Source organism: Daucus carota, chromosome 3 (assembly GCF_001625215.2).
Source record: "Daucus carota subsp. sativus chromosome 3, DH1 v3.0, whole genome shotgun sequence".
Taxonomy (NCBI): Eukaryota; Viridiplantae; Streptophyta; class Magnoliopsida; order Apiales; family Apiaceae; genus Daucus; species Daucus carota.
In genome coordinates, this window is record NC_030383.2 from 17,920,594 (window position 1) to 17,948,540 (window position 27,947).

A 27,947-nucleotide genomic window follows, 5' to 3' on the forward strand; every position below is an offset into this window, starting at 1 on the left:
ATCAACAAGTTGTTTCCGGGCTCAAACGACTCAAGAATGAAACTACAAGTTGATTCTAATTTTAAACAACCGAAAATCAAGCTACAAGTTGTTCCAAATTCAATCTAGCCAATAATAATGCAACAAGTTGTTTCCGGCTCAAACGAGTCAAGAATGAAACTACAAGTTGGTTCTAATTTTAAATAACTGAAAATGAAGCTACAAGTTGTTTTCAACTTCAAACGAGTCTAGAATGAAGCTACAAGTTGCTTCCAACTTCAATCTAGCCAATAATGAAGCAACAAGTTGTTTCCGGGCTCAAATGAGTCAAGAATGAAACTACAAGTTGATTCTAATTTTAAACAACAGAAAATAAAGTTACAAGTTGTTTCCAAATTCAATCTAGTCAATAATAAAGCAACAAGTTGTTTCCGGCTCAAACGAGTCAAGAATGAAACTACAAGTTGGTTCTCATTTTAAACAACCGAAAATGAAGCTAAAAGTTGTTTTCAACTTCAAAAGAGCCTGGAATGAAGCTACAAGTTGCTTCCAACTTCAATCTAGCCAATAATGAAGCAACAAGTTGTTTCCGGGCTCAAACGCGTCAAGAATGAAACTACAAGTTGGTTCTAATTTTAAACAACCGAAAATGAAGCTACAAGTTGTTTTTAACTTCAAACGAGTCTGGAATGAAGCTACAACAAGTTGTTTCCGGGCTCAAACGAGTCAAGAATGAAACTACAAGTTGATTCTAATTTTAAATAACCGAAAATGAAGCTACAAATTGTTTCCAAATTCAATCTAGCCAATAATAAAGCAACAAGTTGTTCCCGGCTCAAACGAGTCAAGAATGAAACTACAAGTTGGTTCTAATTTTAAACAACCGAAAATGAAGCTACAAGTTGTTTTCAACTTCAAACGAGTCTGCAATGAAGCTACAAGTTGCTTCCAACTTCAATCTAGCCAATAATGAAGCAACAAGTTGTTTCCGGGCTCAAAGAGTCAAGAATGAAACTACAAATTGATTCTAATTTTAAACAACCGAAAAAGAAGCTACAAGTTGATTCCAACTTCAAACGAGTCTGGAATGAAGCTACAAGTTGCTTCCAACTTCAATCTAGCCAATAATGAATCAACAAGTTGTTTCCGGGCTCAAACGACTCAAGAATGAAACTACAAGTTGATTCTAATTTTAAACAACCGAAAATCAAGCTACAAGTTGTTTCCAAATTCAATCTAGCCAATAATAAAGCAACAAGTTGTTTCCGGCTCAAACGAGTCAAGAATGAAACTACAAGTTGGTTCTATATTTAAACAACCGAAAATGAAGCTACAAGTTGATTCCAACTTCAAACGAGTCTGGAATGAAGCTACAAGTTGCTTCCAACATCAATCTAGCCAATAATGAAGCAACAAGTTGTTTCCGGGCTCAAACGAGTCAAGGATGAAACTACAAGTTGATTCTAATTTTAAACAACCGAAAATCAAGCTATAAGTTGTTTCCAAATTCAATCTAGCCAATAATAAAGCAACAAGTTGTTTCCGACTCAAACGAGTCAAGAATGAAACTACAAGTTGGTTCTAATTTTAAACAACTGAAAATGAAGCTACAAGTTGTTTTCAACTTCAAACGAGTCTGGAATGAAGCTACAAGTTGCTTCCAACTTCAATCTAGCCAATAATGAAGCAACAAGTTGTTTCCGGGCTCAAATGAGTCAAGAATGAAACTACAAGTTGATTCTAATTTTAAACAACCGAAAATCAAGCTACAAGTTGTTTCCAAATTCAATCTAGCCAATAATAAAGCAACAAGTTGTTTCCGGCTCAAACGAGTCAAGAATGAAACTACAAGTTGGTTCTAATTTTAAACAACCGAAAATGAAGTTACAAGTTGTTTTCAACTTCAAACGAGTCTGGAATGAAGCTACAAGTTGCTTCCAACCTTAATCTAGCCAATAATGAAGTAACAAGTTGTTTCCGGGCTCAACCGAGTCTAGAATGAAACTACAAGTTGATTCTAATTTTTAACAACCGAAAATGAAGCTACAAGTTGTTTCCAAATTCAATCTAGCCAGTAATAAAGCAAAAGTTTGTTTCCGGCTCCAACGAGTCAAGAATGAAACTACAAGTTGGTTCTAATTTTAAACAACTGAAAATAAAGCTACAAGTTGTTTCCAAATTCAATCTAGTCAATAATAAAGCAACAAGTTGTTTCCGGCTCAAACGAGTCAAGAATGAAACTACAAGTTGGTTCTCATTTTAAACAACCGAAAATGAAGCTACAAGTTGTTTTCAACTTCAAAAGAGCCTGGAATGAAGCTACAAGTTGCTTCCAACTTCAATCTAGCCAATAATGAAGCAACAAGTTGTTTCCGGGCTCAAACGCGTCAAGAATGAAACTACAAGTTGGTTCTAATTTTAAACAACCGAAAATGAAGCTACAAGTTGTTTTTAACTTCAAACGAGTCTGGAATGAAGCTACAACAAGTTGTTTCCGGGCTCAAACGAGTCAAGAATGAAACTACAAGTTGATTCTAATTTTAAATAACCGAAAATGAAGCTACAAATTGTTTCCAAATTCAATCTAGCCAATAATAAAGCAACAAGTTGTTCCCGGCTCAAACGAGTCAAGAATGAAACTACAAGTTGGTTCTAATTTTAAACAACCGAAAATGAAGCTACAAGTTGTTTTCAACTTCAAACGAGTCTGGAATGAAGCTACAAGTTGCTTCCAACTTCAATCTAGCCAATAATGAAGCAACAAGGTGTTTCCAGGCTCAAATGAGTCAAGAATGAAACTGCAAGTTGATTATAATTTTAAACAACCGAAAATAAAGCTACAAGTTGTTTCCAAATTCAATCTAGTCAATAATAAAGCAACAAGTTGTTTCCGGCTCAAACGAGTCAAGAATGAGACGACAAGTTGGTTCTAATTTAAAACAACCGAAAATCAAGCTACAAGTTGTTTTCAACTTCAAAAGAGTCTGGAATGAAGCTACAAGTTGTTTCCAAATTCAATCTAGCCAATAATGAAGCAACAAGTTGTTTCCGGCTCAAACGAGTCAAGAATGAAACTACAAGTTGGTTCTTATTTTAAACAACCGAAAATGAAGCTACAAGTTGTTTTAACTTCAAACGAGTCTGGAATGAAGCTACAAGTTGCTTCCAACTTCAATCTAGCCAATAATGAAGCAACAAGTTGTTTCCGGGCTCAAAGAGTCAAGAATGAAACTACAAATTGATTCTAATTTTAAACAACCGAAAATGAAGCTACAAGTTGATTCCAACTTCAAACGAGTCTGGAATGAAGCTACAAGTTGTTTCCAACTTCAATCTAGCCAATAATGAATCAACAAGTTGTTTCCGGGCTCAAACGACTCAAGAATGAAACTACAAGTTGATTCTAATTTTAAACAACCGAAAATCAAGCTACAAGTTGTTTCCAAATTCAATCTAGCCAATAATAAAGCAACAAGTTGTTTCCGGCTCAAACGAGTCAAGAATGAAACTACAAGTTGGTTCTAATTTTAAACAACTGAAAATGAAGCTACAAGTTGTTTTCAACTTCAAACGAGTCTGGAATGAAGCTACAAGTTGCTTCCAACTTCAATCTAGCCAATAATGAAGCAACAAGTTGTTTCCGGGCTCAAATGAGTCAAGAATGAAACTACAAGTTGATTCTAATTTTAAACAACCGAAAATAAAGCTACAAGTTGTTTCCAAATTCAATCTAGTCAATAATAAAGCAACAAGCTGTTTCCGGCTCAAACGAGTCAAGAATGAAACTACAAGTTGGTTCTAATTTTTAACAACCGAAAATGAAGCCACAAGTTGTTTTCAACTTCAAACGAGTCTGGAATGAAGCTACAAGTTGCTTCCAACCTTAATCTAGCCAATAATGAAGTAACAAGTTGTTTCCGGGCTCAACCGAGTCTAGAATGAAACTACAAGTTGATTCTAATTTTTAACAACCGAAAATGAAGCTACAAGTTGTTTCCAAATTCAATCTAGCCAGTAATAAAGCAAAAGTTTGTTTCCGGCTCCAACGAGTCAAGAATGAAACTACAAGTTGGTTCTAATTTTAAACAACTGAAAATAAAGCTACAAGTTGTTTCCAAATTCAATCTAGTCAATAATAAAGCAACAAGTTGTTTCCGGCTCAAACGAGTCAAGAATGAAACTACAAGTTGGTTCTCATTTTAAACAACCGAAAATGAAGCTACAAGTTGTTTTCAACTTCAAAAGAGCCTGGAATGAAGCTACAAGTTGCTTCCAACTTCAATCTAGCCAATAATGAAGCAACAAGTTGTTTCCGGGCTCAAACGCGTCAAGAATGAAACTACAAGTTGGTTCTAATTTTAAACAACCGAAAATGAAGCTACAAGTTGTTTTTAACTTCAAACGAGTCTGGAATGAAGCTACAACAAGTTGTTTCCGGGCTCAAACGAGTCAAGAATGAAACTACAAGTTGATTCTAATTTTAAATAACCGAAAATGAAGCTACAAATTGTTTCCAAATTCAATCTAGCCAATAATAAAGCAACAAGTTGTTCCCGGCTCAAACGAGTCAAGAATGAAACTACAAGTTGGTTCTAATTTTAAACAACCGAAAATGAAGCTACAAGTTGTTTTCAACTTCAAACGACTCTGGAATGAAGCTACAAGTTGCTTCCAACTTCAATCTAGCCAATAATGAAGCAACAAGGTGTTTCCAGGCTCAAATGAGTCAAGAATGAAACTGCAAGTTGATTATAATTTTAAACAACCGAAAATAAAGCTACAAGTTGTTTCCAAATTCAATCTAGTCAATAATAAAGCAACAAGTTGTTTCCGGCTCAAACGAGTCAAGAATGAGACGACAAGTTGGTTCTAATTTAAAACAACCGAAAATCAAGCTACAAGTTGTTTTCAACTTCAAAAGAGTCTGGAATGAAGCTACAAGTTGTTTCCAAATTCAATCTAGCCAATAATGAAGCAACAAGTTGTTTCCGGCTCAAACGAGTCAAGAATGAAACTACAAGTTGGTTCTTATTTTAAACAACCGAAAATGAAGCTACAAGTTGTTTTAACTTCAAACGAGTCTGGAATGAAGCTACAAGTTGCTTCCAACTTCAATCTAGCCAATAATGAAGCAACAAGTTGTTTCCGGGCTCAAAGAGTCAAGAATGAAACTACAAATTGATTCTAATTTTAAACAACCGAAAATGAAGCTACAAGTTGATTCCAACTTCAAACGAGTCTGGAATGAAGCTACAAGTTGTTTCCAACTTCAATCTAGCCAATAATGAATCAACAAGTTGTTTCCGGGCTCAAACGACTCAAGAATGAAACTACAAGTTGATTCTAATTTTAAACAACCGAAAATCAAGCTACAAGTTGTTTCCAAATTCAATCTAGCCAATAATAAAGCAACAAGTTGTTTCCGGCTCAAACGAGTCAAGAATGAAACTACAAGTTGGTTCTAATTTTAAACAACTGAAAATAAAACTACAAGTTGTTTTCAACTTCAAACGAGTCTGGAATGAAGCTACAAGTTGCTTCCAACTTCAATCTAGCCAATAATGAAGCAACAAGTTGTTTCCGGGCTCAAATGAGTCAAGAATGAAACTACAAGTTGATTCTAATTTTAAACAACCGAAAATCAAGCTACAAGTTGTTTCCAAATTCAATCTAGCCAATAATAAAGCAACAAGTTGTTTCCGGCTCAAACGAGTCAAGAATGAAACTACAAGTTGGTTCTAATTTTAAACAACTGAAAATGAAGCTACAAGTTGTTTTCAACTTCAAACGAGTCTGGAATGAAGCTACAAGTTGCTTCCAACTTCAATCTAGCCAATAATGAAGCAACAAGTTGTTTCCGGGCTCAAATGAGTCAAGAATGAAACTACAAGTTGATTCTAATTTTAAACAACCGAAAATAAAGCTACAAGTTGTTTCCAAATTCAATCTAGTCAATAATAAAGCAACAAGCTGTTTCCGGCTCAAACGAGTCAAGAATGAAACTACAAGTTGGTTCTAATTTTTAACAACCGAAAATGAAGCCACAAGTTGTTTTCAACTTCAAACGAGTCTGGAATGAAGCTACAAGTTGCTTCCAACCTTAATCTAGCCAATAATGAAGTAACAAGTTGTTTCCGGGCTCAACCGAGTCTAGAATGAAACTACAAGTTGATTCTAATTTTTAACAACCGAAAATGAAGCTACAAGTTGTTTCCAAATTCAATCTAGCCAGTAATAAAGCAAAAGTTTGTTTCCGGCTCCAACGAGTCAAGAATGAAACTACAAGTTGGTTCTAATTTTAAACAACTGAAAATAAAGCTACAAGTTGTTTCCAAATTCAATCTAGTCAATAATAAAGCAACAAGTTGTTTCCGGCTCAAACGAGTCAAGAATGAAACTACAAGTTGGTTCTCATTTTAAACAACCGAAAATGAAGCTACAAGTTGTTTTCAACTTCAAAAGAGCCTGGAATGAAGCTACAAGTTGCTTCCAACTTCAATCTAGCCAATAATGAAGCAACAAGTTGTTTCCGGGCTCAAACGCGTCAAGAATGAAACTACAAGTTGGTTCTAATTTTAAACAACCGAAAATGAAGCTACAAGTTGTTTTAAACTTCAAACGAGTCTGGAATGAAGCTACAACAAGTTGTTTCCGGGCTCAAACGAGTCAAGAATGAAACTACAAGTTGATTCTAATTTTAAATAACCGAAAATGAAGCTACAAATTGTTTCCAAATTCAATCTAGCCAATAATAAAGCAACAAGTTGTTCCCGGCTCAAACGAGTCAAGAATGAAACTACAAGTTGGTTCTAATTTTAAACAACCGAAAATGAAGCTACAAGTTGTTTTCAACTTCAAACGACTCTGGAATGAAGCTACAAGTTGCTTCCAACTTCAATCTAGCCAATAATGAAGCAACAAGTTGTTTCCGGGCTCAAAGAGTCAAAAATGAAACTACAAATTGATTCTAATTTTAAACAACCGAAAATGAAGCTACAAATTGTTTCCAAATTCAATCTAGCCAATAATAAAGCAACAAGGTGTTCTCGGCTCAAATGAGTCAAGAATGAAACTACAAGTTGGTTCTAATTTTAAACAACCGAAAATGAAGCTACAAGTTGATTCCAACTTCAAACGAGTCTGGAATGAAGCTACAAGTTGCTTCCAACTTCAATCTAGCCAATAATGAAGCAACAAGTTGTTTCCAGGCTCAGACGACTCATGAATGAAACTACAAGTTGATTCTAATTTTAAACAACCGAAAATCAACCTACAAGTTGTTTCCAAATTCAATCTAGCCAATAATAAAGCAACAAGTTGTTTCCGGCTCAAACGAGTCAAGAATGAAACTACAAGTTGGTTCTCATTTTAAACAACCGAAAATGAAGCTACAAGTTGTTTTCAACTTCAAAAGAGCCTGGAATGAAGCTACAAGTTGCTTCCAACTTCAATCTAGCCAATAATGAAGCAACAAGTTGTTTCCGGGCTCAAACGCGTCAAGAATGAAACTACAAGTTGGTTCTAATTTTAAACAACCGAAAATGAAGCTACAAGTTGTTTTAAACTTCAAACGAGTCTGGAATGAAGCTACAACAAGTTGTTTCCGGGCTCAAACGAGTCAAGAATGAAACTACAAGTTGATTCTAATTTTAAACAACCGAAAATGAAGCTACAAATTGTTTTCAACTTCAAACGACTCTGGAATGAAGCTACAAGTTGCTTCCAACTTCAATCTAGCCAATAATGAAGCAACAAGTTGTTTCCGGGCTCAAAGAGTCAAGAATGAAACTACAAATTGATTGTAATTTTAAACAACCGAAAATGAAGCTACAAATTGTTTCCAAATTCAATTTAGCCAATAATAATGCAACAAGTTGTTCTCGGCTCAAATGAGTCAAGAATGAAACTACAAGTTGGTTCTAATTTTAAACAACCGAAAATGAAGCTACAAGTTGATTCCAACTTCAAACGAGTCTGGAATGAAGCTACAAGTTGCTTCCAACTTCAATCTAGCCAATAATGAAGCAACAAGTTGTTTCCAGGCTCAAACGACTCATGAATGAAACTACAAGTTGATTCTAATTTTAAACAACCGAAAATCAAGCTACAAGTTGTTTCCAAATTCAATCTAGCCAATAATAAAGCAACAAGTTGTTTCCGGCTCAAACGAGTCAAGAATGAAACTACAAGTTGGTTCTATATTTAAACAACCGAAACTGAAGCTACAAGTTGATTACAACTTCAAACGAGTCTGGAATGAAGCTACAAGTTGCTTCCAACATCAATCTAGCCAATAATGAAGCAACAAGTTGTTTCCAGGCTCAAACGAGTCAAGAATGAAACTACAAGTTGATTCTAATTTTAAACAACCGAAAATCAAGCTACAAGTTGTTTCCAAATTCAATCTAGCCAATAATAAAGCAACAAGTTGTTTCCGGCTCAAACGAGTCAAGAATGAAACTACAAGTTGGTTCTAATTTTAAACAACTGAAAATGAAGCTACAAGTTGTTTTCAACTTCAAACGAGTCTGGAATGAAGCTACAAGTTGCTTCCAACTTCAATCTAGCCAATAATGAAGCAACAAGTTGTTTCCGGGCTCAAATGAGTCAAGAATGAAACTACAAGTTGATTCTAATTTTAAACAACCGAAAATAAAGCTACAAGTTGTTTCCAAATTCAATCTAGGCAATAATAAAGCAACAAGTTGTTTCCGGCTCAAACGAGTCAAGAATGAAACTACAAGTTGGTTCTACTTTTAAACAACCGAAAATGAAGCTACAAGTTGTTTTCAACTTCAAACGAGTCTGGAATGAAGCTACAAGTTGCTTCCAACCTTAATCTAGCCAATAATGAAGTAACAAGTTGTTTCCGGGCTCAACCGAGTCTAGAATGAAACTACAAGTATTCTAATTTTTAACAACCGAAAATGAAGCTACAAGTTGTTTCCAAATTCAATCTAGCCAGTAATAAAGCAAAAGTTTGTTTCCGGCTCCAACGAGTCAAGAATGAAACTACAAGTTGGTTCTAATTTTAAACAACTGAAAATAAAGCTACAAGTTGTTTCCAAATTCAATCTAGTCAATAATAAAGCAACAAGTTGTTTCCGGCTCAAACGAGTCAAGAATGAAACTACAAGTTGGTTCTAATTTTAAACAACCAAAAATGAAGCTACAAGTTGTTTTCAACTTCAAACGAGTCTGGAATGAAGCTACAAGTTGCTTCCAACTTCAATCTAGCCAATAATGAAGCAACAAGTTGTTTCCGGGCTCAAAGAGTCAAGAATGAAACTACAAATTGATTCTAATTTTAAACAACCGAAAATGAAGCTACAAATTGTTTCCAAATTCAATCTAGCCAATAATAAAGCAACAAGTTGTTCCCGGCTCAAACGAGTCAAGAATGAAACTACAAGTTGGTTCTAATTTTAAACAACCGAAAATGAAGCTACAAGTTGATTCCAACTTCAAACGAGTCTGGAATGAAGCTACAAGTTGCTTCCAACTTCAATCTAGCCAATAATGAAGCAACAAGTTGTTTCCGGGCTCAAATGAGTCAGGAATGAAACTACAAGTTGATTCTAATTTTAAACAACCGAAAATAAAGCTACAAGTTGTTTCCAAATTCAATCTAGTCAATAATAAAGCAACAAGTTGTTTCCGGCTCAAACGAGTCAAGAATGAAACTACAAGTTGGTTCTACTTTTAAACAACCGAAAATGAAGCTACAAGTTGTTTTCAACTTCAAACGAGTCTGGAATGAAGCTACAAGTTGCTTTCAACCTTAATCTAGCCAATAATGAAGTAACAAGTTGTTTCCGGGCTCAACCGAGTCTAGAATGAAACTACAAGTTGATTCTAATTTTTAACAACCGAAAATGAAGCTACAAGTTGTTTCCAAATTCAATCTAGCCAGTAATAAAGCAAAAGTTTGTTTCCGGCTCCAACGAGTCAAGAATGAAACTACAAGTTGGTTCTAATTTTAAACAACTGAAAATAAAGCTACAAGTTGTTTCCAAATTCAATCTAGTCAATAATAAAGCAACAAGTTGTTTCCGGCTCAAACGAGTCAAGAATGAAATACAAGTTGGTTCTCATTTTAAACAACCGAAAATGAAGCTACAAGTTGTTTCCAACTTCAAAAGAGCCTGGAATGAAGCTACAAGTTGCTTCCAACTTCAATCTAGCCAATAATGAAGCAACAAGTTGTTTCCGGGCTCAAACGCGTCAAGAATGAAACTACAAGTTGGTTCTAATTTTAAACAACCGAAAATGAAGCTACAAGTTGTTTTTAACTTCAAACGAGTCTGGAATGAAGCTACAACAAGTTGTTTCCGGGCTCAAACGAGTCAAGAATGAATCTACAAGTTGATTCTAATTTTAAAAACCGAAAATGAAGCTACAAATTGTTTCCAAATTCAATCTAGCCAATAATAAAGCAACAAGTTGTTTCCGGCTCAAACGAGTCAAGAATGAAACTACAAGTTGGTTCTATATTTAAACAACCGAAACTGAAGCTACAAGTTGATTCCAACTTCAAACGAGTCTGGAATGAAGCTACAAGTTGCTTCCAACATCAATCTAGCCAATAATGAAGCAACAACTTGTTTCCGGGCTCAAACGAGTCAAGAATGAAACTACAAGTTGATTCTAATTTTAAACAACCGAAAATCAAGCTACAAGTTGTTTCCAAATTCAATCTAGCCAATAATAAAGCAACAAGTTTTTTCCGGCTCAAACGAGTCAAGAATGAAACTACAAGTTGGTTCTACTTTTAAACAACCGAAAATGAAGCTACAAGTTGTTTTCAACTTCAAACGAGTCTGGAATGAAGCTACAAGTTGCTTCCAACCTTAATCTAGCCAATAATGAAGTAACAAGTTGTTTCCGGGCTCAACCGAGTCTAGAATGAAACTACAAGTATTCTAATTTTTAACAACCGAAAATGAAGCTACAAGTTGTTTCCAAATTCAATCTAGCCAGTAATAAAGCAAAAGTTTGTTTCCGGCTCCAACGAGTAAAGAATGAAACTACAAGTTGGTTCTAATTTTAAACAACTGAAAATAAAGCTACAAGTTGTTTCCAAATTCAATCTAGTCAATAATAAAGCAACAAGTTGTTTCCGGCTCAAACGAGTCAAGAATGAAACTACAAGTTGGTTCTAATTTTAAACAACCAAAAATGAAGCTACAAGTTGTTTTCAACTTCAAACGAGTCTGGAATGAAGCTACAAGTTGCTTCCAACTTCAATCTAGCCAATAATGAAGCAACAAGTTGTTTCCGGGCTCAAAGAGTCAAGAATGAAACTACAAATTGATTCTAATTTTAAACAACCGAAAATGAAGCTACAAATTGTTTCCAAATTCAATCTAGCCAATAATAAAGCAACAAGTTGTTCCCGGCTCAAACGAGTCAAGAATGAAACTACAAGTTGGTTCTAATTTTAAACAACCGAAAATGAAGCTACAAGTTGATTCCAACTTCAAACGAGTCTGGAATGAAGCTACAAGTTGCTTCCAACTTCAATCTAGCCAATAATGAAGCAACAAGTTGTTTCCGGGCTCAAATGAGTCAGGAATGAAACTACAAGTTGATTCTAATTTTAAACAACCGAAAATAAAGCTACAAGTTGTTTCCAAATTCAATCTAGTCAATAATAAAGCAACAAGTTGTTTCCGGCTCAAACGAGTCAAGAATGAAACTACAAGTTGGTTCTACTTTTAAACAACCGAAAATGAAGCTACAAGTTGTTTTCAACTTCAAACGAGTCTGGAATGAAGCTACAAGTTGCTTTCAACCTTAATCTAGCCAATAATGAAGTAACAAGTTGTTTCCGGGCTCAACCGAGTCTAGAATGAAACTACAAGTTGATTCTAATTTTTAACAACCGAAAATGAAGCTACAAGTTGTTTCCAAATTCAATCTAGCCAGTAATAAAGCAAAAGTTTGTTTCCGGCTCCAACGAGTCAAGAATGAAACTACAAGTTGGTTCTAATTTTAAACAACTGAAAATAAAGCTACAAGTTGTTTCCAAATTCAATCTAGTCAATAATAAAGCAACAAGTTGTTTCCGGCTCAAACGAGTCAAGAATGAAATACAAGTTGGTTCTCATTTTAAACAACCGAAAATGAAGCTACAAGTTGTTTCCAACTTCAAAAGAGCCTGGAATGAAGCTACAAGTTGCTTCCAACTTCAATCTAGCCAATAATGAAGCAACAAGTTGTTTCCGGGCTCAAACGCGTCAAGAATGAAACTACAAGTTGGTTCTAATTTTAAACAACCGAAAATGAAGCTACAAGTTGTTTTTAACTTCAAACGAGTCTGGAATGAAGCTACAACAAGTTGTTTCCGGGCTCAAACGAGTCAAGAATGAATCTACAAGTTGATTCTAATTTTAAAAACCGAAAATGAAGCTACAAATTGTTTCCAAATTCAATCTAGCCAATAATAAAGCAACAAGTTGTTTCCGGCTCAAACGAGTCAAGAATGAAACTACAAGTTGGTTCTATATTTAAACAACCGAAACTGAAGCTACAAGTTGATTCCAACTTCAAACGAGTCTGGAATGAAGCTACAAGTTGCTTCCAACATCAATCTAGCCAATAATGAAGCAACAACTTGTTTCCGGGCTCAAACGAGTCAAGAATGAAACTACAAGTTGATTCTAATTTTAAACAACCGAAAATCAAGCTACAAGTTGTTTCCAAATTCAATCTAGCCAATAATAAAGCAACAAGTTGTTTCCGGCTCAAACGAGTCAAGAATGAAACTACAAGTTGGTTCTACTTTTAAACAACCGAAAATGAAGCTACAAGTTGTTTTCAACTTCAAACGAGTCTGGAATGAAGCTACAAGTTGCTTCCAACCTTAATCTACACTACTAGAAAAAGTGCAAAAGACATCACCCATTTAACAGCGGTCGGTGATGCCACCGATGTTAAAAAGGTTTTTAACATCGTCAAGTTTTTAACCGATGTTAAAACCATTTCTAGCATCGGTTTATAAAAGAACCGCTGTCTAATCTCCATTTTTAAAAAAATTTAAAAAAAGCGCCCAGTACTTGTAATTATTTTGTCTATCTTATTACACACCCCGCTTCTTTTATTACACAAAATACACCTCCCCGCCCTTAACCAAATATTTGCTCCCCGTTTTCCCCCCTTTCTCCTCTCGACTCTGCACTGCTCTCTCTCTCGACTCTCTCTCTCTCGCATCTCCTCCAGCTCTCTCCCTCTCATATCCATCTCTGAGCATCTCTCTCTCACCTCCATCTCTCACCAGGCTTGAACTCATCTCTCAGCAGCTGTGACCAAAACCCTAGTTTTGAATTAGCTACAATGGAGCTTGCTTTGGGTTCCTAACTTCTTGGTATGGTTTTGGGTCTTTTGATTTTGCTATTTTGATCTTAATTTTGGGTCTTTTTGCTTGTTTGCTCTTGCTTTGTTTTGTTAATTTCTTGCTCTCCTTTTCGACAGATCTGGAAGTAGCTTTCGAATTAGCTTTCGGGTTGTTTTAAGGTATGAAGTTTCTCATTTTTTGTTTGATTGATTTGATTTTAAAATTTTAACAGCATGCATTTACATTCTTGTGTTCGATTGGTATATTTTTGTTTGTATATTTCATATCTAAACACCAGGAGATGCTAAGCTTAGCATCTTACAGTTATGTGTACATTTTTATATATCATATATAAACATTAGGAGATACCTTGCTGGTTTTGTGCTTATTTGTTTTTTATATATCATATATAAAATAATTTAGGATCCTTGCTGGTTTTGTGCTTATTTGTTTTTTGTGAATATGTATTAAATTGTATTTCTTGTGTATGTTTGAATGATAATCAGGTAGGTTGGTTTGGTGATACCTTCTTGTGAAATTTATGGATAAGTCGTGGATTTTGAAAGATAGGGATTCATTAGACTACGAAATAGGGGTTGAAAATTTCTTGATCTTTGCCAAAGAAAATGCAGTTGATTGTAAAAACATTCCTTGTCCGTGTGGTCGTTGTGGTAATTTCAAAAAATTTTCTGTGAAAATCATCAGAGGTCATTTATATGAGAACGGTTTTAGTTTAGGGTACACTGAATGGATTTGGCATGGAGAAAAATGTGTCGAAACTAGGTCTTCAGCTGGTAGTTCATACCCTCCTGACTTGAACAGAGTTGCTGCCACACAAACAAAACAAGTTTGTGAGGCAGCATATGGTACTGGTGATTATGATGAGGAGGCACATGAGTTTAAGAGGTTTGTGGCCGACGCTGAACAACCTCTGTTTGAGGGTAGTGAGTGCACTAAGTTAGAGTCGATGTTAAAACTGCATAATTGGAAATCGAGGTTTGGCATTAGCGATGCTGCCTTTACCGACTTGTTGTCTTCTGTTGGCTCTTTCCTTCCAAGTGGTCATGTTTTGCCTGTTAATGCATATGAAGCAAAAAGAACCTATCTGATCTAGGACTTGATTATATAAAAATCCACGCATGTCCTAATGATTGCATACTGTATAGGGGTGTATATAGTGAAGGTTCCAAGTGTCCCAAGTGTAATTTATCTCGTTGGAAATTGGGGAAGGATGGTAGAGTTAGGACCAATGTTCCAGCAAAAGTTTTATGGTACTTCCCTATTATTCCCAGATTTAAACGGTTGTTTAAATCTCCTTCTACTGCTGAAATGATGTCTTGGCATGCAAACCACCGAATTCAAGATGGCCTGATGCGCCATCCAGCCGACTCTCCTTCTTGGAGGAATATCGATCATAGGTGGCCCATCTTTGGTAGCGAGTCTAGAAATCTTCGCTTAGCGTTGTCGGCTGATGGTATAAATCCACATACTAATAAGCTAATCAATAGGTATAGCTGCTGGCCAGTGGTGTTGGTAACTTATAATCTTCCTCCATGGCTATGCATGAAGAGGAAGTTTATGATGTTAACATTATTAGTTTCTGGTCCGCATGAGCCGGGAAATAATATAGATGTATACCTACAACCAATGATTGATGATCTAAAAAAGCTCTGGGAAGAGGGGGAACCAAATGTTTTCGACGGGTATAGTAAATCTTATTTCACTTTAAGAGCAATATTGTTGTGGACGATAAATGACTTCCCTGCATATGGTAATCTGTCTGGCTGCGTTAATAAGGGGTATATGGCATGTCCAATATGCTGCGATGATACCATAGCTAAATACTTGACTCATAGTCGAAAAATGTGCTACCAAGGCCATCGCCGGTACTTGCCTCGACATCATCCATATAGGAGGCAGAAGACAAGTTTTAATGGAGAACAAGAGCATGGACAGGCACGTGAACCCCTTTCCGGAGAAGAAGTATTAGCGCAGCAGCAAGAAGTGAAGTTTACTTTTGGGAAAGAAGTGAAGAATTCCCAGAGGGTAGAATGTGTATGGAAAAAGAAGTCAATTTTCTTCGAGTTAGAATACTGGAAGTTTCACCACATTCGCCATTGTCTCGATGTAATGCACATCGAAAAAAATGTCTGTGATAGTCTCATTGGTACCCTTCTAAATATGCGGCATAAATCTAAAGACAGTGAAGCATCTCGCCGTGATATGATGGAGATGGGTGTCAGGGGTGATTTAGCTCCACAAGTAGGAGAAAAAAAAACCTACTTGCCCCCTGCACCTTATACTCTGTCAAAGGCGGAAAAAAAGAAAGTTTTGTCATCATTCTTATACATGAAAGTTCCTTTTGGACATTCATCAAACATCAAAAATTGTGTGTCGATGTCTGATATGAAAATGTACGGGCTAAAGTCCCATGACTGCCACATCCTCCTCCAACAGTTGCTCCCTGTTGCCATTCGATCTGTTCTTCCGAAACATGTTAGAATCAGCATAATTAGATTGTGTTTCTTTTTCAACTCATTGTGTAACAAAGTTGTAGATGTATCAAAACTAGATAAACTGCAATCAGATGTGATAGTGACTTTGTGTGAGCTTGAAAAGATATTTCCCCCCTCGTTTTTTGATGTAATGATACATTTGACAGTCCACCTGGTTAGAGAATTGCGTTTATGTGGACCAGTTTTCTATAGATGGATGTATGCATTTGAAAGGTTTAATAAAGTGTTAAAGAGTTATGTTCGAAATCGTTATTATCCGGAGGGTTGTATAGCCGAAAGCTATATAAAAGAAGAATCAGTTGAGTTCTGCTCAGAATTTGTTGGACAGAGTGGCACTGCAGGACTTCCGAATGAAAAAAGCAAGCTTTCGGGTCCATTATCTGCTGCAAAAGTAATATCAGTTGAAGAAAACGAGCGAGACGAGGCACATCTGCATGTCCTTCAAAACAACTCTGAAGTCTATCCTTATATTTTGTAAGTCTAAGCTATTACTTGTAACTACATCTTCTTATATATTAGATACATCTTTTTTGTTTAATATTGTCATTTTTCAGGATGCATAAGGAGTATCTTGAAAGACTTTACCAAGGGAAAAAAAAAAGTGCTCAGTGGATGATGGGTGAACACAATCGGCTATTTGCTGATTGGTTTGAAAAAAAAGTAAGTTTGGCCATTGTTTATTTTTATTCAAGTATTTCCAATCATGAAATAAGATTGATGAATTCATTTTTTCCGGTTATATGTGCAGGTTAGCAATGAAATTAAGGAGAATGTTGATAGTGTTTCTGAAACGATTAGATGGTTGGCAGGAAAACCATCTTATTATGTTTTGACATATGGAGCATATCTAGTTGATGGAGTCCGGTACTTTACAAAGGAGCGAGATGATTTGAGAGTTGTCCAAAACAGTGGTGTTTCTTTAGTGGCGAAGACAGTCCAAGTCTCCAGTGCTAAGGATTTGAATCCCGTGGAGAGCGATATGAAATTTTATGGAATGATCTTAGATATATGGGAGTTAGATTATCATGAATTCAAAGCTCCCTTGTTCTTGTGTAAGTGGGCAGAGAATGAGAGAGGAATTAAGGTAGACGACCTTGGATTCACACTTGTGGACTTTAGTCGACAAGGGCACAAGAAAGATAAATTTGTGTCCGTTGACCAAGTAAAGCAAGTTTTTTACGTTGAAGATCCGGTTGATGCTAGATGGTCTGTTGTATTAACCTCTACGACTCGAGACTATCACGATGTGTATAATGAAGATGATTTAGGAGACACGGTCTTGGAAAATCCCCCATTCTGCTCTGCTATACCCACATGTGATGTTGATGCCCTTGAGCATAGTGTTAGTCATTGTAGACAGAACATTCAGGGAATTTGGCTTAAAAAGTCAACCTAGGATAAGTTTGTTGTTTTTAATATATTGCATCTTTTTATTTGCCTTTACCATGTCTGATAGTTAGACTTTAATCTATTGCAATATGTGTTACGTGCATTTTTTAATTTTTCAACGTTATTCTTTTGCCTGCTTACTTTCTAACTATTCACCTGTATTTTATAATTGTTCACCTGCAATTGGCTTATATTGAATCAACAGATTGAAGGAAAAGAATGGCACCAAAAAAGCAGAAAGTTAAGAAATCCAAGAAATCCAAGCCGACAGCTGTGCAGGATAATGCTGATCAGCTGGTTGATGCAGGACAAGAAACACAACCTGAAATTACACAATCAGAAACTACTACTACAGAAACTAAAAAAAAACGATATGGAGGTGCTCGAGGTCCTTCGTCTATGTATAAAGTGGTGGTAAAAAAGGCTCAGGGCAAGAAGTTCAAAGTTAGATGCAATTATATTGGAGTTCCAGTGGGAAGAGTTAGGCACACTTTGCAGTCTTACATAGGAATGTTGGCGAGGACTATGATTCCGATCGATATTAAAAGCTGGCCATTTGTCGAACGTGAATTAAAAAATAAGTTATGGATGGATATCCAGGTAAAATCTAATAAAATAATAAAATTACATAGTCCTATAGACTTATATATAGTTGTTAATTGTTTAGTAAATGAATTTTCATGTGTTATATATATATTTAGTACTGTTGACTTATATATAGTTGTTAATTGTTTCAGAATGCTTTTAAAATTCCTGAGGAATGTGAGTCGCTTGTTCTGAAGTCTGCTGGAACAAAGTGGAGACAATTCAAATCTGAATTGACTACTGATTATGTCATTCCATTCAAGGGAGACAAGAAGAAACTGCGGAAGCCTCCAAAAAAGTACGGATTTGTTGGTAAAGATGTTTGGAAGAGATTTGTTGCTGAAAGGACGAGTGATAAGTGGATGGTATTGTTTTACATTTATTTTTAAATCACATTTGCATTTTAAATTCTTCCTTTAATTCCTTTATTGTCTATTATTTTTTCAGAAACTTCGTGCAAAACAGAGCAAAATAGTAGAGCAACGGAAGTATCCACATCGGCTGTCCAGGAAAGGCTACATTGGTTTAGAAGAAGAAGAAGTACGAAATTCCTTACTCTTATTGTAATTTCCAGTTTCATAATTAATATGATTATAAATACTCTTCCATTCTGATCAGGTGAAGGCGGGAAGGTTGAAGCCTGGAGAGAAACCCGATCGAGCGATTCTCTGGAAGAAGGCACGTCAAACAGCGGAGGGTATGGTAGTTGATACCGGGTTGAGTGATGTTCTTAAAAAAATTGTAAGCTATAGTCTTTGTGTTTTGTTTTTTAATTGTTTTATTAATCAATTATGTGCATTTTATGCTTTCTTTCTGAATGCACACGTGGTGTTTATAGGATAACTTACTAGAGATGAAGAAAAAAGGTGAATTTCAGCCGTCTGGAAGTGATGACGTATTAACTAGAGCACTCGAGACTCCCGAGCATTCAGGCAGGGTTCGAGGAATTGGAAGTTATATCACCCCAAAACTATGGTTTGATTTGCCAAAAGAAAAAAAAAGAAGAATTACCAAGAGTGAGCTGGAAGATCGTGATCGTATAAGGGATGAGGAAATGGAGAGAACAAGATAGGAGATGGAGAGAACAAAGCAAGAAATGGAGAGTTACAAGGAGGAAATGGAGAGAACAAAGCAAGAGATTAATGCGCTTAAATCTCTTCTTAGTGCATCCAATATTACATCCTCTCCACTGTCGGACAAAGACAGTTGTCCAGTAGAGAAAGCAGCACATAACCAAGGAGCGGTTATACCAGCAGCTGCACCAACTTTGAGGGAGGAGTTGATTGTTGATGTCGATATTGAATATGTTGGTGGGGACCCCCCTCCACCCGCAAAGAAGGTAAAAAGTTGTGTATATATACTTATAACTAAACAGGAGAGATAATTGTCCATAGAAAACACTATATGTACATGACAATAAATACTATCTGAATGCAGGGTCCGCGATCCTGTGAGTTGTCTGTAGACAACATAGAAAACAAGGTTGCATTCGGCACGATTTTTGATGATATAGAATTGAATACTGTAGTTCATGGTGTGCCTATCCAGCCTGGACATGTTCGTGTTGCGGTGGACGGAGCCATCCAGGGAGATGCCTTACTTCCTGTGCCAGTAGAGGGTGAACTAGAGACTGTGAAACAAGCAATTGGTTCTATGGTTTCTTGGCCAGAGGACTTGATCACTATTCCACCTGCTGTGGTATTCCTTACTTTGTATCCATTTTATTGTATTTACGTGTGTTTTATTTACGTGTCTGTGTTATTTCTAGGAAAAAAATGTGTTATTGAAGTTCTGATTATTTATTTGCAGAAAACAAGAAAGGATGCATCGAAGAAAAAAGACAAAATTGAGATGCGAAATGTGGTTGCTAAGTTTAAGAAAGTGGAGGTAGCTAACAGTGTGCCCAATGGTTTTAACTTGTTGTATAAACATGCAACAACCATAATGAAAGAGACTGGGGACTCTATTGCAATTCCATGTGACGTTGAGGTGTTTGGTTGTGATAAGGTTATCTACATATTGCATGAGAATTTAATTGCTTTATTAAAATTTGAAGAGATTGGCCAAGCTGCAATAACAGCACATATGTCGTAAGTTTTTTTACTCCATATTCTTGTTTCATTTTCGATATTAATATTGCAAAATACTGTGATATTTTATTAATATTTATTTATTTGTAGTTACTTGCACGGTATGATTCGTGAGAATAATGAAATGGATGTGTATGGCTTTATTGATCCTGGGGCCACATTTAACCTTAACAAGGAGTTTGAAACTTATGTTGTTAAGCGGTTGATGAATGGCAGCTATGATCGCATGTTCTTGATGCCGCATAATTTCAAGTAAGTATCGACAGCCTTTGTAATTATGATCTCATGTTCTTGATTGAGATTTGGCGATGAATCTGACCTTACTTAAATTTTAAATGAAAACAGTTATCATTGGATTTTGGTCGTAATTTATGCTGGTGAAATTTTTATCCTCAATCCTCTGTCGCATCCAACTCATTTTCCTCACTTGGAAAAACCATTATTAAGGTGAATTCTTTAAATTTGTTTGTCAAATTTAAATGTATCTATGTTGAATTTTCTTATTGTCCCTAAAACTAAGGACACGAAAACATTCTTTACTGTAGTGCATTTAAGACTTTTAAAGCTCAGACTGGAAGGGGAAACGCTGTTCCTAAAATTAAAAATTTGGCTGTAAGTATATTTTAGCATTTGAATATCAGTGATCAGCAGATCAAATTTTATGTTTGTTGTGCTGATAAATAGTAAACTCTAATTTTATTAGGGATCTCCTAAGCAACCAGGTGGCCGTGAATGTGGTTACGCGATTATGCGCTATATGAAAGATATAATCGAGGATAAAGAAATGACTTTTATAACTAAGGTATAGATTTGGTGTTCTGATGCAAGTACTTGACTATTATTGCTAGGTTTTTTGTTTTACAGCTGCTTAACTATTATTGTTGTCTGTTTCTTATACTTTTCAGTGGGCTAACAAGAGTCGTAAATCTTACAAGATGGAGGAGCTGGATGAGGTTCGTGTAGAGACGCTTGCCTATATCCAAGACAAATTGTGATAGATATGGCCTCCTGTCCAGTAGCTAGTTGTATATATCCTGGTCTGCTCATATTTTGGTCTAGTACTTGATCGATCTTCAAACATTATGCTATAACATTTTGTCTAGACATGTCGTACTTATGATTCAGATCGATAGGTACTAGTTAATGAGGTTGGTAGTTTTTGGTTGGTTGGAGAAACTAGTGGTATTATTTGGTTGGTAATTGTTTGGAATTATATATGTTGGATGGATTCTTGAATGGTACTTTTAGAAGATATTGGATGTTTGGATGGAATTTATATAAATGGTGATATTATTGGTAGTTTTTGATTTGTTGGTTATTGGTAGTTTTTGGTTGGTTGGTTATTGGTAGTTTTTTGTTGGTTTCTTGAATGGTGATTTTGGTTTTTTGGTTCATATATATATAAAAGGCAGGGGTGACTTGTAAACCAAAGCAACAGCGGGCACAAAATAAATCGATGTTGATACATGTAAATGACAACGGTTATAATTAAAAAAACAATGTCTTTAAACACAGAACACATCAGTGCATTAGAAGAAGATGATGTCCTATTGAGTTTTTACATCGGTTACTTATAGGCAAACAAGAACCAAAAATTTGATATTACATTGGTAAATCTAAAATAGAGATGTCTTTGTACAATTTTAACATTGATTTCTTAAAAAAAACCATGTTAAAACAAGTTACTACATCAGCTAACTAGAAAGGGGTGATGTTAAAGGTTCCTGTGGACATCATATCGTTTTTAAGAAACGATGTCTTTATCTTATTTTCTCTATAATGTGACATGCTAAAATTGACATATATCAGGAGATAAACCAATATTCAAATAGAAATACTGTCATTAAATGTAATACAATTCAAAAACGACATCAGAAACTAAGTGCGAGACGATGTCTTTGTTTGTATTTAACATCGGCTCACAACCGATGTTAAATATGTAGGACCTTTCTCTACACATGCGAAGACATCGCTTACAAAATTTTTTAACATCGGTTCTTGACCGATGTCTATTGCTCTGTTTCTAGTAGTGCTAGCCAATAATGAAGTAACAAGTTGTTTCCGGGCTCAACCGAGTCTAGAATGAAACTACAAGTTGATTCTAATTTTTAACAACCGAAAATGAAGCTACAAGTTGTTTCCAAATTCAATCTAGCCAGTAATAAAGCAAAAGTTTGTTTCCGGCTCCAACGAGTCAAGAATGAAACTACAAGTTGGTTCTAATTTTAAACAACTGAAAATAAAGCTACAAGTTGTTTCCAAATTCAATCTAGTCAATAATAAAGCAACAAGTTGTTTCCGGCTCAAACGAGTCAAGAATGAAATACAAGTTGGTTCTCATTTTAAACAACCGAAAATGATGCTACAAGTTGTTTCCAACTTCAAAAGAGCCTAGAATGAAGCTACAAGTTGCTTCCAACTTCAATCTAGCCAATAATGAAGCAACAAGTTGTTTCCGGGCTCAAACGCGTCAAGAATGAAACTACAAGTTGGTTCTAATTTTAAACAACCGAAAATGAAGCTACAAGTTGTTTTTAACTTCAAACGAGTCTGGAATGAAGCTACAACAAGTTGTTTCCGGGCTCAAACGAGTCAAGAATGAAACTACAAGTTGATTCTAATTTTAAAAACCGAAAATGAAGCTACAAATTGTTTCCAAATTCAATCTAGCCAATAATAAAGCAACAAGTTGTTTCCGGCTCAAACGAGTCAAGAATGAAACTACAAGTTGGTTCTATATTTAAACAACCGAAACTGAAGCTACAAGTTGATTCCAACTTCAAACGAGTCTGGAATGAAGCTACAAGTTGCTTCCAACATCAATCTAGCCAATAATGAAGCAACAAGTTGTTTCCGGGCTCAAACGAGTCAAGAATGAAACTACAAGTTGATTCTAATTTTAAACAACCGAAAATCAAGCTACAAGTTGTTTCCAAATTCAATCTAGCCAATAATAAAGCAACAAGTTGTTTCCGGCTCAAACGAGTCAAGAATGAAACTACAAGTTGGTTCTAATTTTAAACAACTGAAAATGAAGCTACAAGTTGTTTTCAACTTCAAACGAGTCTGGAATGAAGCTACAAGTTGCTTCCAACTTCAATCTAGCCAATAATGAAGCAACAAGTTGTTTCCAGGCTCAAACGACTCATGAATGAAACTACAAGTTGATTCTAATTTTAAACAACCGAAAATCAAGCTACAAGTTGTTTCCAAATTCAATCTAGCCAATAATAAAGCAACAAGTTGTTTCCGGCTCAAACGAGTCAAGAATGAAACTACAAGTTGGTTCTAATTTTAAACAACTGAAAATGAAGCTACAAGTTGTTTTCAACTTCAAACGAGTCTGGAATGAAGCTACAAGTTGCTTCCAACTTCAATCTAGCCAATAATGAAGCAACAAGTTGTTTCCGGGCTCAAATGAGTCAAGAATGAAACTACAAGTTGATTCTAATTTTAAACAACCGAAAATCAAGCTACAAGTTGTTTCCAAATTCAATCTAGCCAATAATAAAGCAACAAGTTGTTTCCGGCTCAAACGAGTCAAGAATGAAACTACAAGTTGGTTCTAATTTTAAACAACTGAAAATGAAGCTACAAGTTGTTTTCAACTTCAAACGAGTCTGGAATGAAGCTACAAGTTGCTTCCAACTTCAATCTAGCCAATAATGAAGCAACAAGTTGTTTCCGGGCTCAAATGAGTCAAGAATGAAACTACAAGTTGATTCTAATTTTAAACAACCGAAAATAAAGCTACAAGTTGTTTCCAAATTCAATCTAGTCAATAATAAAGCAACAAGCTGTTTCCGGCTCAAACGAGTCAAGAATGAAACTACAAGTTGGTTCTAATTTTTAACAACCGAAAATGAAGCCACAAGTTGTTTTCAACTTCAAACGAGTCTGGAATGAAGCTACAAGTTGCTTCCAACCTTAATCTAGCCAATAATGAAGTAACAAGTTGTTTCCGGGCTCAACCGAGTCTAGAATGAAACTACAAGTTGATTCTAATTTTTAACAACCGAAAATGAAGCTACAAGTTGTTTCCAAATTCAATCTAGCCAGTAATAAAGCAAAAGTTTGTTTCCGGCTCCAACGAGTCAAGAATGAAACTACAAGTTGGTTCTAATTTTAAACAACTGAAAATAAAGCTACAAGTTGTTTCCAAATTCAATCTAGTCAATAATAAAGCAACAAGTTGTTTCCGGCTCAAACGAGTCAAGAATGAAACTACAAGTTGGTTCTCATTTTAAACAACCGAAAATGAAGCTACAAGTTGTTGTCAACTTCAAAAGAGCCTGGAATGAAGCTACAAGTTGCTTCCAACTTCAATCTAGCCAATAATGAAGCAACAAGTTGTTTCCGGGCTCAAACGCGTCAAGAATGAAACTACAAGTTGGTTCTAATTTTAAACAACCGAAAATGAAGCTACAAGTTGTTTTAAACTTCAAACGAGTCTGGAATGAAGCTACAACAAGTTGTTTCCGGGCTCAAACGAGTCAAGAATGAAACTACAAGTTGATTCTAATTTTAAATAACCGAAAATGAAGCTACAAATTGTTTCCAAATTCAATCTAGCCAATAATAAAGCAACAAGTTGTTCCCGGCTCAAACGAGTCAAGAATGAAACTACAAGTTGGTTCTAATTTTAAACAACCGAAAATGAAGCTACAAGTTGTTTTCAACTTCAAACGACTCTGGAATGAAGCTACAAGTTGCTTCCAACTTCAATCTAGCCAATAATGAAGTAACAAGTTGTTTCCGGGCTCAAAGAGTCAAGAATGAAACTACAAATTGATTCTAATTTTAAACAACCGAAAATGAAGCTACAAATTGTTTCCAAATTCAATCTAGCCAATAATAAAGCAACAAGGTGTTCTCGGCTCAAATGAGTCAAGAATGAAACTACAAGTTGGTTCTAATTTTAAACAACCGAAAATGAAGCTACAAGTTGATTCCAACTTCAAACGAGTCTGGAATGAAGCTACAAGTTGCTTCCAACTTCAATCTAGCCAATAATGAAGCAACAAGTTGTTTCCAGGCTCAGACGACTCATGAATGAAACTACAAGTTGATTCTAATTTTAAACAACCGAAAATCAACCTACAAGTTGTTTCCAAATTCAATCTAGCCAATAATAAAGCAACAAGTTGTTTCCGGCTCAAACGAGTCAAGAATGAAACTACAAGTTGGTTCTCATTTTAAACAACCGAAAATGAAGCTACAAGTTGTTTTCAACTTCAAAAGAGCCTGGAATGAAGCTACAAGTTGCTTCCAACTTCAATCTAGCCAATAATGAAGCAACAAGTTGTTTCCAGGCTCAGACGACTCATGAATGAAACTACAAGTTGATTCTAATTTTAAACAACCGAAAATCAACCTACAAGTTGTTTCCAAATTCAATCTAGCCAATAATAAAGCAACAAGTTGTTCTCGGCTCAAATGAGTCAAGAATGAAACTACAAGTTGGTTCTAATTTTAAACAACCGAAAATGAAGCTACAAGTTGATTCCAACTTCAAACGAGTCTGGAATGAAGCTACAAGTTGCTTCCAACTTCAATCTAGCCAATAATGAAGCAACAAGTTGTTTCCAGGCTCAAACGACTCATGAATGAAACTACAAGTTGATTCTAATTTTAAACAACCGAAAATCAAGCTACAAGTTGTTTCCAAATTCAATCTAGCCAATAATAAAGCAACAAGTTGTTTCCGGCTCAAACGAGTCAAGAAAGAAACTACAAGTTGGTTCTATATTTAAACAACCGAAACTGAAGCTACAAGTTGATTACAACTTCAAACGAGTCTGGAATGAAGCTACAAGTTGCTTCCAACATCAATCTAGCCAATAATGAAGCAACAAGTTGTTTCCAGGCTCAAACGAGTCAAGAATGTAACTACAAGTTGATTCTAATTTTAAACAACCGAAAATCAAGCTACAAGTTGTTTCCAAATTCAATCTAGCCAATAATAAAGCAACAAGTTGTTTCCGGCTCAAACGAGTCAAGAATGAAACTACAAGTTGGTTCTAATTTTAAACAACTGAAAATGAAGCTACAAGTTGTTTTCAACTTCAAACGAGTCTGGAATGAAGCTACAAGTTGCTTCCAACTTCAATCTAGCCAATAATGAAGCAACAAGTTGTTTCCGGGCTCAAATGAGTCAAGAATGAAACTACAAGTTGATTCTAATTTTAAACAACCGAAAATAAAGCTACAAGTTGTTTCCAAATTCAATCTAGGCAATAATAAAGCAACAAGTTGTTTCCGGCTCAAACGAGTCAAGAATGAAACTACAAGTTGGTTCTACTTTTAAACAACCGAAAATGAAGCTACAAGTTGTTTTCAACTTCAAACGAGTCTGGAATGAAGCTACAAGTTGCTTCCAACCTTAATCTAGCCAATAATGAAGTAACAAGTTGTTTCCGGGCTCAACCGAGTCTAGAATGAAACTACAAGTATTCTAATTTTTAACAACCGAAAATGAAGCTACAAGTTGTTTCCAAATTCAATCTAGCCAGTAATAAAGCAAAAGTTTGTTTCCGGCTCAAACGAGTCAAGAATGAAACTACAAGTTGGTTCTAATTTTAAACAACCAAAAATGAAGCTACAAGTTGTTTTCAACTTCAAACGAGTCTGGAATGAAGCTACAAGTTGCTTCCAACTTCAATCTAGCCAATAATGAAGCAACAAGTTGTTTCCGGGCTCAAAGAGTCAAGAATGAAACTACAAATTGATTCTAATTTTAAACAACCGAAAATGAAGCTACAAATTGTTTCTAAATTCAATCTAGCCAATAATAAAGCAACAAGTTGTTCCCGGCTCAAACGAGTCAAGAATGAAACTACAAGTTGGTTCTAATTTTAAACAACCGAAAATGAAGCTACAAGTTGATTCCAACTTCAAACGAGTCTGGAATGAAGCTACAAGTTGCTTCCAACTTCAATCTAGCCAATAATGAAGCAACAAGTTGTTTCCGGGCTCAAATGAGTCAGGAATGAAACTACAAGTTGATTCTAATTTTAAACAACCGAAAATAAAGCTACAAGTTGTTTCCAAATTCAATCTAGTCAATAATAAAGCAACAAGTTGTTTCCGGCTCAAACAAGTCAAGAATGAAACTACAAGTTGGTTCTACTTTTAAACAACCGAAAATGAAGCTACAAGTTGTTTTCAACTTCAAACGAGTCTGGAATGAAGCTACAAGTTGCTTTCAACCTTAATCTAGCCAATAATGAAGTAACAAGTTGTTTCCGGGCTCAACCGAGTCTAGAATGAAACTACAAGTTGATTCTAATTTTTAACAACCGAAAATGAAGCTACAAGTTGTTTCCAAATTCAATCTAGCCAGTAATAAAGCAAAAGTTTGTTTCCGGCTCCAACGAGTCAAGAATGAAACTACAAGTTGGTTCTAATTTTAAACAACTGAAAATAAAGCTACAAGTTGTTTCCAAATTCAATCTAGTCAATAATAAAGCAACAAGTTGTTTCCGGCTCAAACGAGTCAAGAATGAAATACAAGTTGGTTCTCATTTTAAACAACCGAAAATGAAGCTACAAGTTGTTTCCAACTTCAAAAGAGCCTGGAATGAAGCTACAAGTTGCTTCCAACTTCAATCTAGCCAATAATGAAGCAACAAGTTGTTTCCGGGCTCAAACGCGTCAAGAATGAAACTACAAGTTGGTTCTAATTTTAAACAACCGAAAATGAAGCTACAAGTTGTTTTTAACTTCAAACGAGTCTGGAATGAAGCTACAACAAGTTGTTTCCGGGCTCAAACGAGTCAAGAATGAATCTACAAGTTGATTCTAATTTTAAAAACCGAAAATGAAGCTACAAATTGTTTCCAAATTCAATCTAGCCAATAATAAAGCAACAAGTTGTTTCCGGCTCAAACGAGTCAAGAATGAAACTACAAGTTGGTTCTATATTTAAACAACCGAAACTGAAGCTACAAGTTGATTCCAACTTCAAACGAGTCTGGAATGAAGCTACAAGTTGCTTCCAACATCAATCTAGCCAATAATGAAGCAACAAGTTGTTTCCGGGCTCAAACGAGT

General features: G+C 35.6%; 3 protein-coding genes and 1 long non-coding RNA gene across 4 annotated transcripts; all 4 read left to right on the top strand.

The window, feature by feature from the left end:
• The first annotated feature begins 12,860 nt into the window (after positions 1-12,860).
• Positions 12,861-17,779, top strand: LOC135151741 (uncharacterized). Its single transcript, XR_010290634.1, has 3 exons — positions 12,861-13,345; positions 13,453-13,494; positions 17,426-17,779. It is a non-coding gene; the product is annotated as an uncharacterized LOC135151741 (long non-coding RNA).
• Positions 14,432-17,227, top strand: LOC135151714 (uncharacterized). The gene is made up of 3 exons (XM_064090833.1): positions 14,432-16,305; positions 16,386-16,491; positions 16,580-17,227. The coding sequence occupies exons 1-3, from the start codon at positions 14,645-14,647 to the stop codon at positions 17,225-17,227; spliced, it is 2,415 nt and encodes an 804-aa protein (XP_063946903.1). The 5' UTR covers positions 14,432-14,644.
• Positions 17,780-17,808: 29 nt separating the features above from the next.
• Positions 17,809-18,877, top strand: LOC135151403 (uncharacterized). The gene is made up of 5 exons (XM_064089845.1): positions 17,809-17,820; positions 17,958-18,170; positions 18,253-18,345; positions 18,424-18,546; positions 18,644-18,877. The coding sequence occupies exons 1-5, from the start codon at positions 17,809-17,811 to the stop codon at positions 18,875-18,877; spliced, it is 675 nt and encodes a 224-aa protein (XP_063945915.1).
• Positions 18,878-18,880: 3 nt separating this feature from the next.
• LOC135151404 (uncharacterized) lies at positions 18,881-21,183 on the top strand. The gene is made up of 8 exons (XM_064089846.1): positions 18,881-19,144; positions 19,243-19,503; positions 19,615-19,895; positions 19,986-20,147; positions 20,241-20,342; positions 20,441-20,507; positions 20,599-20,697; positions 20,801-21,183. Exons 1-8 carry the CDS (start codon positions 18,881-18,883, stop codon positions 20,888-20,890), a joined length of 1,326 nt encoding a protein of 441 aa, XP_063945916.1. The 3' UTR covers positions 20,891-21,183.
• The last annotated feature ends 6,764 nt before the right edge of the window (positions 21,184-27,947 follow it).

What these genes read in the sequence shown, in the direction of transcription:
- LOC135151403 (XM_064089845.1), top strand. An exon ending in GGACGAGTGATAAGTGGATG is followed by an intron (nt 18,171 to 18,252) that starts GTATTGTTTTAC and finishes TTATTTTTTCAG; the next exon opens with AAACTTCGTGCAAAACAGAG. An exon ending in GTGATGTTCTTAAAAAAATT is followed by an intron (nt 18,547 to 18,643) that starts GTAAGCTATAGT and finishes TGGTGTTTATAG; the next exon opens with GATAACTTACTAGAGATGAA.
- LOC135151714 (XM_064090833.1), top strand. Translation starts at nt 14,645, where the DNA reads ATGATGTCTTGGCATGCAAACCACCGAATTCAAGATGGCCTGATGCGC. An exon ending in GAAGTCTATCCTTATATTTT is followed by an intron (nt 16,306 to 16,385) that starts GTAAGTCTAAGC and finishes GTCATTTTTCAG; the next exon opens with GATGCATAAGGAGTATCTTG. An exon ending in CTGATTGGTTTGAAAAAAAA is followed by an intron (nt 16,492 to 16,579) that starts GTAAGTTTGGCC and finishes TTATATGTGCAG; the next exon opens with GTTAGCAATGAAATTAAGGA.
- LOC135151404 (XM_064089846.1), top strand. Translation starts at nt 18,881, where the DNA reads ATGGAGAGAACAAAGCAAGAAATGGAGAGTTACAAGGAGGAAATGGAG. An exon ending in CCCCTCCACCCGCAAAGAAG is followed by an intron (nt 19,145 to 19,242) that starts GTAAAAAGTTGT and finishes ATCTGAATGCAG; the next exon opens with GGTCCGCGATCCTGTGAGTT. An exon ending in GCAATAACAGCACATATGTC is followed by an intron (nt 19,896 to 19,985) that starts GTAAGTTTTTTT and finishes ATTTATTTGTAG; the next exon opens with TTACTTGCACGGTATGATTC.